This window comes from Salmo salar, unplaced genomic scaffold (genome assembly GCF_965601325.2).
Source record: "Salmo salar unplaced genomic scaffold, fSalSal1 ptg000152l, whole genome shotgun sequence".
In the NCBI taxonomy this organism is placed as follows: Eukaryota; Metazoa; Chordata; class Actinopteri; order Salmoniformes; family Salmonidae; genus Salmo; species Salmo salar.
Window position 1 is genome coordinate 2,381,917 of NW_027675323.1, and position 9,803 is coordinate 2,391,719.

A 9,803-nucleotide genomic window follows, 5' to 3' on the forward strand; every position below is an offset into this window, starting at 1 on the left:
TCAGATTTTTAAAACCTTGTTTCTATTGAACATGCCATACTAATAAAGGCATTTTAATCAATTATATGAAGAGTGCCTTGGTCCTCCTTTCTATTTTATACTGTACTCTGTATTTCACACAGTGAGTCTATACAACCTATTATGTGTCAAGGGAAGCACATTTTACTCCTGAACGTGTTTAGGCTTGCCATAACAAAGGGGTTGAATACTTTCTGACTCAAGACATTTCAGATTTAAATCTTTTATTCATTTGTAAAAAAGAAAAGAAAAACATATTTCCACTTTGACATTATGAGTTATTGTGTGTAGGACAGTGACAGTAAAATCTCAATTTAATCGATTTAAAAATTCAAAATGTGGAAAAGGTCTAGGCAGTGAATACTTTCTGAAGGCCCTGTAGCTGGTATCATGACTTTCAGCATGACAATCAACATCATAACTAAAAGTGAGAAAGAACTATATCTCACAGATCCAGGAATGGTTAAATGAACACGGATAGTCATGCCATGGTCCTTGGTCTGATGAACTGTGAGTTAACAACACACAGTTCTCCACTCCACCACCATTAGGCTGTCCACTCCCCCAGTACCTGCAGGATGAACAATACAGTTAGACTGGATACTCTCTCAGAACCTAGAGTATGAACAATACAGTTAGACTGGATACTCTCTCAGAACCTAGAGTATGAACAATACAGTTAGACTGGATACTCTCTCAGAACCTAGAGTATGAACAATACAGTTAGACTGGATACTCTCTAAGAACCTAGAGTATGAACAATACAGTTAGACTGGATACTCTCTCAGAACCTAGAGTATGAACAACACAGTTAGACTGGATACTCTCTCAGAACCTAGAGTATGAACAATACAGTTAGACTGGATACTCTCTCAGGACCTAGAGTATGAACAATACAGTTAGACTGGATACTCTCTCAGAACCTAGAGTATGAACAATACAGTTAGACTGGATACTCTCTAAGAACCTAGAGTATGAACAATACAGTTAGACTGGATACTCTCTCAGGACCTAGAGTATGAACAATACAGTTAGACTGGATACTCTCTCAGAACCTAGAGTATGAACAATACAGTTAGACTGGATACTCTCTCAGAACCTAGAGTATGAACAACACAGTTAGACTGGATACTCTCTCAGGACCTAGAGTATGAACAATACAGTTAGACTGGATACTCTCTCAGAACCTAGAGTATGAACAATACAGTTAGACTGGATACTCTCTCAGGACCTAGAGTATGAACAATACAGTTAGACTGGATACTCTCTCAGAACCTAGAGTATGAACAATACAGTTAGACTGGATACTCTCTCAGGACCTAGAGTATGAACAATACAGAGCTAGACTGACCACTCTCTCAGAACCTAGAGTATGAACAATACAGTTAGACTGGATACTCTCTCAGGACCTAGAGTATGAACAATACAGTTAGACTGGATACTCTCTCAGGACCTAGAGTATGAACAATACAGTTAGACTGACCACTCTCTCAGAACCTAGAGTATGAACAATACAGTTAGACTGGATACTCTCTCAGGACCTAGAGTATGAACAATACAGTTAGACTGACCACTCTCTCAGAACCTAGAGTATGAACAACACAGTTAGACTGGATACTCTCTCAGAACCTAGAGTATGAACAATACAGTTAGACTGACCACTCTCTCAGAACCTAGAGTATGAACAATACAGTTAGACTGGATACTCTCTCAGAACCTAGAGTATGAACAATACAGTTAGACTGGATACTCTCTCAGAACCTAGAGTATGAACAATACAGTTAGACTGGATACTCTCTCAGGACCTAGAGTATGAACAATACAGTTAGACTGGATACTCTCTCAGAACCTAGAGTATGAACAATACAGTTAGACTGGATACTCTCTCAGGACCTAGAGTATGAACAATACAGTTAGACTGGATACTCTCTCAGAACCTAGAGTATGAACAATACAGTTAGACTGGATACTCTCTCAGAACCAAGAGTATGAACAATACAGTTAGACTGGATACTCTCTCAGAACCTAGAGTATGAACAATACAGTTAGACTGGATACTCTCTCAGAACCTAGAGTATGAACAATACAGTTAGACTGGATACTCTCTCAGAACCTAGAGTATGAACAATACAGTTAGACTGGATACTCTCTCAGAACCTAGAGTATGAACAATACAGTTAGACTGGATACTCTCTCAGAACCTAGAGTATGAACAATACAGTTAGACTGGATACTCTCTCAGAACCTAGAGTATGAACAATACAGTTAGACTGGATACTCTCTCAGAACCTAGAGTATGAACAATACAGAGCTAGACTGGATACTCTCTCAGAACCTAGAGTATGAACAACACAGTTAGACTGACCACTCTCTCAGAACCTAGAGTATGAACAATACAGTTAGACTGGATACTCTCTCAGAACCTAGAGTATGAACAATACAGTTAGACTGGATACTCTCTCAGAACCTAGAGTATGAACAATACAGTTAGACTGGATACTCTCTCAGGACCTAGAGTATGAACAATACAGTTAGACTGGATACTCTCTCAGAACCTAGAGTATGAACAATACAGTTAGACTGGATACTCTCTCAGAACCTAGAGTATGAACAATACAGTTAGACTGGATACTCTCTCAGAACCTAGAGTATGAACAATACAGTTAGACTGGATACTCTCTCAGAACCTAGAGTATGAACAATACAGTTAGACTGGATACTCTCTCAGAACCTAGAGTATGAACAATACAGTTAGACTGGATACTCTCTCAGAACCTAGAGTATGAACAATACAGTTAGACTGGATACTCTCTCAGAACCTAGAGTATGAACAATACAGTTAGACTGGATACTCTCTCAGAACCTAGAGTATGAACAATACAGTTAGACTGGATACTCTCTCAGAACCTAGAGTATGAACAATACAGAGCTAGACTGGATACTCTCTCAGAACCTAGAGTATGAACAACACAGTTAGACTGACCACTCTCTCAGAACCTAGAGTATGAACAATACAGTTAGACTGGATACTCTCTCAGAACCTAGAGTATGAACAATACAGTTAGACTGGATACTCTCTCAGAACCTAGAGTATGAACAACACACAGAATCAGTCCTACCCCTTACACGGTGGTCAGAGTTGTTAGAGCAGTAGTCTCTTACTTTGGGGTGGTCAGTGGGTTGCCGTCCACCCATTTCCAGGTCCCCTCAGTAACAGTGTCAGTCAGACCAATCCAGAAACCCTTGTTGAGGTGGAAGAGAAACTCCTGTTGGTGAGAAAGAGCTGATATTGTCAACTACTATAGACTACATGTGTTAAATACTGGAAGATACATTACTGACCAAGGGATGTTTGATCATAACCCCCCCGCCATATCTCTCTCTCTTTCTCTCTCACCTGTTCCTTATCACTGTTGATGATCACCAGGTCTGCTCCTCTCTCCAGACAGTCATCTTTGCTCTCCCCCCAGGTTTTAGTCTCAGTAGACAGGAAGTACCAACTGGATTCAAACTTCTTCCAGTCTTTAGGGCAGGTTTGTTCTACAAGACAAAAACATGAATTTCCATCTTATTATTCTGCACCTATTATTTTAGAATACAAACACAAGTTGACTGCATATTAGATATATGATGTTATGATCATTTATTTGGTAAACTCACTCAGATTAGAGAACTTTCTCATGAGATCATTTTTCTCTTTTTGTTGCTGGCCTCTCTCTTTAGTCAGAAGGCTGTAACTGGTCTGTAGCTGGTCTCTCTCTTTAGTCAGGGTGTTACTGCTGGTCTGTAGCTGGTCTCTCTCTTTAGTCAGAAGGCTGTAACTGGTCTGTAGCTGGTCTCTCTCTTTAGACAGAAGGCTGTAACTGATCTGTAGCTGGTCTCTCTCTTTAGTCAGAAGGCTGTAACTGGTCTGTAGCTGGTCTCTCTCTTTAGTCAGAAGGCTGTAACTGGCCTGTAGCTGGTCTCTCTCTGTTGAGTCGTGATGACCAATTACTCCATCTGTAAAAGGGAAAAGTTAATCAAACATGTAACTACCACACCATTGATGATTAAGGATGATTAAGGATGATTAAGTATGATTAAGGTTGATTAAGGATGATTAAGGATGATTAAGGATGATTAAGTATTCTACTTAAGTCTCAGTGACAAAATACTAAACTTACAGTAGACAGACAGGCCTATGATCCCAGTCAGTAGGAGAACACACAGCAGCCCCAGACACACTGCAGCTACTCCAGAGGGTCTCTTCCACCACTGGAAATGTACTGAATCACAAATTATTAAAGTATGGTATTTGGTAATGTGTTTTACTGTATCATCCACGATTGGGACAAATAAATAAAATAAAATTGTATTTGTCACATGCGCCGTATCCAACAGGTGTTTTAACCTGTTGGGGCTACAGGTTAGCAATGAACCCCGAGACGGGATTGCTAACAAGGCTGGAAATTCAAAACATCAAAAATCTAATAATTTCAATTTCTCAAACAAGCAACTATTTTACACCATTTAAAAGATAAACATCTCCTTATTCCAACCACATTGTTCGATTTTCAAAGAGGCTTTACGGCAAAAGCATAAAGTTAGATTATGTTAGGACAGTACATAGCCACAAAAGTACAAACATCCATTTTCAATTCAAGGTCACCAAAAGCAGAAACCAGCTAAAATTATGCACTAACCTTTGGCAATCTCCATCAGATGACACTCCTAGGACATTATGTTATACAATACATGCATTTTTTGTTCCATCAAGTTCATATTTATATCCAAAAACAGCATTTTACAGTAGCGTGAAATTCAGATTTTTTTCTTCTCTGAAGTGCTTCCGGTGAACAACGTTACAATTTACAAAATTACTATTCGAAAACATTGGTAAATTATAATATTGTGATTCAAATAATAATAGTTTATCATTTCGTAAATGCTACTGTATTGCCAGATTTCAAAATAACTTTACTGGGAAATCACAAGTTGCAATAAACCGGGTGCTGTGCTAAGAACAATAGGCTAGGCTATATAGGTTAGCATCATCTTGTAACCAGCTAATATCAATAATACTATCGTCAATAATCCCTTACCTTTGATTATCTTCATCCATTGGCACTTCCAGGAATCCCAGGTCCACTACAAATGTGGTTTCTTTTGACAAAGTTCATAATTGATGTCCAAATAACTCCAAGTTGTTCCATGTTGTTAGCGCTTCGGTGGCTACTCAAAAGTAGTGCGGGCGGGGGGTGGGAAGTCACGGCGAAAAGTTAAAAAAGTTAAAAAAAATAATCTATTTACTTTCGTTCAAACATGTCAAACGTTGTTTAGCATCAATCTTTAGAGCCATTTTTAACGTGAAACATCAGTAATGTTTCAACACGACCGCTCCTGTGTCTAGAAAAACATCTTTGAAAATTGTCTCGAGTTACATGATTGAGCAGGTGCAGGCAATAATGGAAGTGACGACATCCCAGGGAGGTCAACTTCCCTTCCTTGTCATCCGGTCTCTGTTGATCATAGACGCTTCAAACAACTTTATAAAGATCGCTGACATCTAGTGGAAGCCGTAGGAGTTGCGAAATGAATCCTTTCTCACTGTGGTATCTATTAAACAATGATTAAAAAAAATAGTACAGCCACAAAATTCTTTTTTTATCTCAGGTTTTCTCAGGTTTTTGCCTGCCATATGAGTTTTGTTATACTTACAGACACCATTCAAACAGTTTTAGAAAATTCAGAGTGTTTTCTATCCAAATCTGGTAATAATATGCATATCCTAGCTTCTGAGTTGGTGTAGGTGGCAGTTAAAAATGGGCACATATTTTTTTCAAAATTCTCAATACTGCCCCCGTAGCCCATTAAGAAAAATACAAAAAAATGAAAATAAATAAAAGTAACAAATAATTAAAGAGCAGCAGTAAAATACCAATAGCAGGGCTTTATACAGGGAGTACCGGTACAGAGTCAGTGTGCGGGAGCACTGGTGTCGAGGTAATTGAGGTAATATGTACATGTAGGTAGAGTTATTAAAGTTACTATGCATAGATAATAAACAGAGTAGCAGCAGGGTAAAAGAGGGGGGGGACAATGCAAATAGTCTGGGTAGCCATTTGATTAGATGTTCAGGAGTCTTATGGCTTGGGGGTAGAAACTGTTTATAAGCCTCTTGGACCTAGACTTAGGCACTCTGTTACTGCTTGCCATGCGATAACAGAGAGAACAGTCTATGACTAGGGTGGCTGGAGTCTTTGACAATGTTTAACCTCTCTAGGCTAGGCGGGACGAATTCGTCCCACCTACGTAACAGCCACTACTATCCTGTGGCGCGATTTTCAAAACCTTAAAAATCCTATTACTTCAATTTCTCAAACATATGACTATTTTACAGCCATTTAAAGACAAGACTCTCGTTAATCTAACCACACTGTCCGATTTCAAAAAGGCTTTACAACGAAAGCAAAACATTAGATTATGTCAGCAGAGTACCAAGCCAGAAATAATCAGACACCCATTTTTCAAGCTAGCATATAATGTCACATAAACCCAAACCACAGCTAAATGTAGCACTAACCTTTGATGATCTTCATCAGATGACAACCCTAGGACATTATGTTATACAATACATGCATGTTTTGTTCAATCATGTTCATATTTATATCAAAAACCAGCTTTTTACATTAGCATGTGACTAGCATGTGACTAGCATTCCCACCGAACACTGCCGGTGAATGTACTAAATTACTCACGATAAACGTTCACAAAAAGCATAACAATTATTTTAAGAATTATAGATACAGAACTCCTCTATGCACTCAATATGTCCGATTTTAAAATAGCTTTTCGGTGAAAGCACATTTTGCAAAATTTTCAGTAGATAGCCCGGCATCACAGGGCTAGCTATTTAGACACCCAGCAAGTTTAGCACTCATCAAAGTCAGATTTACTATAAGAAAAATGTTATTACCTTTGTTGTCTTCGTCAGAATACACACCCAGGACTGCTACTTAAATAACAAATGTTGGTTTGGTCCAAAATAATCCATCGTTATATCCGAATAGCGGCGTTTTGTTCGTGCGTTCCAGACACTATCCGAAATAGTAAAGAAGTGTCACGCGCATGGCGCAATTCGTGACAACAAAATTCTAAGTATTCCATTACCGTACTTCGAAGCATGTCAACCGCTGTTTAAAATCAATTTTTACGACATTTTTCTCATAGAAAAGCGATAATATTCCGACAGGGAATCTCCTTTTCGGCAAACAGAGGAAAAAATCCCAAAGGCGGGGGCGGTCGGGGTCATGCGCATAAGCTAGTGTCTCTTGATCGGCCACTTGAGAAAGGCGATAATGTGTTTCAGCCTGGGGCTGGAATGACGACATTCTGTTTTTTCCCGGGCTCTGAGCGCCTATGGACGACGTGGGAAGTGTCACGTTAGAGCAGAGATCCTTAGTAAATGATAGAGATGGAAAAGAAGTTCAACAAATGGTCAGACAGGCCACTTCCTGTAAAGGAATCTCTCAGGTTTTGACCTGCCATTTGAGTTCTGTTATACTCACAGACACCATTCAAACAGTTTTAGAAAATTTAGGGTGTTTTCTATCCATATGTAATAAGTATATGCATATTCTAGTTACTGGGTAGGAGTGGTAACCAGATTAAATCGGGTATGTTTTTTATCCAGCCGTGTCAATGCTGCCCCCTAGCCCTAACAGGTTAAAACATGTTGGGATTACAGACAGACAGTGAGAGGTTGAAAATGTAAGTGAAGACACTTGCAAGTTGGTCAGCACATGCTCAGAGTACACGTCCTGGTAATCCGTCTGGCCCTGCGGCCTTGTGAATGTTGACCTGTCTAAAGGTCTTACTCACGTCGGCTACGGAGAGCGTGATCACACAGTCGTCCAGAACAAAGCCATATTGCTACATGGCAATCTCACCTGTTTAGTGTGTGTGTGTGTGTGTGTGTGTGTGTGTGTGTGTGTGTGTGTGTGTGTGTGTGTGTGTGTGTGTGTGTGTGTGTGTGTAATCTTACCTGAATCAACAACTCCATCTCTTGAACTGGGCTTGAAGGCTCTTACATTGGAATATAATTGGTCATCAATCTCTGTGTTTTTCATTGCATCAGGCTCATCGTCTTCAAATCCATCTGAGTTTTCATAGACTCCCTCTGACATCTTAACACACTTGTGGTGAAATACAGTAACTTCTAACCTCAACTCTAATATACGTCTATAGCTGTGTCTTCTCCCCGCAAAGTCCTGCGTCTGTGTGACTTTAGGTAGTGAAACTCTTTATCAGTCAACCACAGTGAAGGGGAAATTGTGAAATTAGCACAACCCTGGCCACTACGTGACTCCCACCAGCCTTAGTGTGATAATATAATACATGATATGACTCCCACCAGCCTTAGTGTGATAATATAATACATGATATGACTCCCACCAGCCTTAGTGTGATAATATACTACATGATATGACTCCCACCAGCATTAGTGTGATAATATAATACATGATATGACTCCCACCAGCCTTAGTGTGATTATATAATACATGATATGACTCCCACCAGCCTTAGTGTGATAATATAATACATGATATGACTCCCACCACCCTTAGTTTGATTATACATTGCTCAAAAAAATAAAGGGAACACTAAAATAACACATCCTAGATCTTAATGAATGAAATAATCTTATGAAATACTTTTTTCTTTACATAGTTGAATGTGCTGACAACAAAATCACACAATAATAATTTATTGAAATCCAATTTATCAACCCATGGAGGTCTGGATTTGGAGTCACACTCAAAATTAAAGTGGAAAAACACACTACAGGCTGATCCAACTTTGATGTAATGTCCTTAAAACAAGTCAAAATGAGGCTCAGTAGTGTGTGTGGCCTCCACGTGCCTGTATGACCTCCCTACAACGCCTGGACATGCTCCTGATGAGGTGGCGGATGGTCTCCTGAGGGATCTCCTCCCAGACCTGGACTAAAGCATCCGCCAACTCCTGGACAGTCTGTGGTGCAACGTGGCGTTGGTGGATGGAGTGAGACATGATGTCCCAGAGGTGCTCAATTGGATTCAGGTCTGGGGAACGGGCGGGCCAGTCCATAGCATCAATGCCTTCCTCTTGCAGGAACTGCTGACACACTCCAGCCACATGAGGTCTAGCATTGTCTTGCATTAGGAGGAACCCAGGGCCAACCGTACCAGCATATGGTCTCACAAGGGATCTGAGGATCTCATTTCGGTACCTAACGCAGTCAGGCTACCTCTGGCGAGCACATGGAGAGCTGTGCGGCCCCCCAAAGAAATGCCACCCCACACCATGACTGACCCACCGCCAAACCGGTCATGCTGGAGGATGTTGCAGGCAGCAGAACGTTCTCCACGGCGTCTCCAGACTCTGTCACGTCTGTCACATGTGCTCAGTGTTAACCTGTTGGGGGTAGGGGGCAGTATTTACACGGCCGGATAAAAAACGTACCCGATTTAACCTCTTACATCTAGACGTTCCGCTAGCGGAACACCTGCTCCAATATCCAATGATAGGCGTGGCGCGAATTACAAATTTCTCAAAAATACAAAAACTTCAATTTTTCAAACATATGACTATTTTACAGCATTTTAAAGACAAGACTCTCCTTTATCTAACCACACTGTCCGATTTCAAAAAGGCTTTACAGCGAAAGCAAAACATTAGATTATGTCAGCAGAGTACCCAGCTGGTGAGTGCTAAACTTGCTGGGTGTCTAAATAGCTAGCCCTGTGATGCCGGGATATGTACTT

At 40.3% G+C, this 9,803-nt stretch overlaps 1 protein-coding gene across 1 annotated transcript; it reads right to left on the bottom strand.

The window, feature by feature from the left end:
• Positions 1-3,136: 3,136 nt before the first annotated feature.
• On the bottom strand, positions 3,137-9,195 carry LOC106610904 (uncharacterized). Its single transcript, XM_014210570.3, has 5 exons — positions 8,042-9,195; positions 4,182-4,283; positions 3,679-4,017; positions 3,416-3,558; positions 3,137-3,284 (listed from the first exon to the last, which is right to left on the bottom strand). The coding sequence occupies exons 1-5, from the start codon at positions 8,181-8,183 to the stop codon at positions 3,177-3,179; spliced, it is 834 nt and encodes a 277-aa protein (XP_014066045.3). The 5' UTR covers positions 8,184-9,195; the 3' UTR covers positions 3,137-3,176.
• Positions 9,196-9,803: the final 608 nt, after the last annotated feature.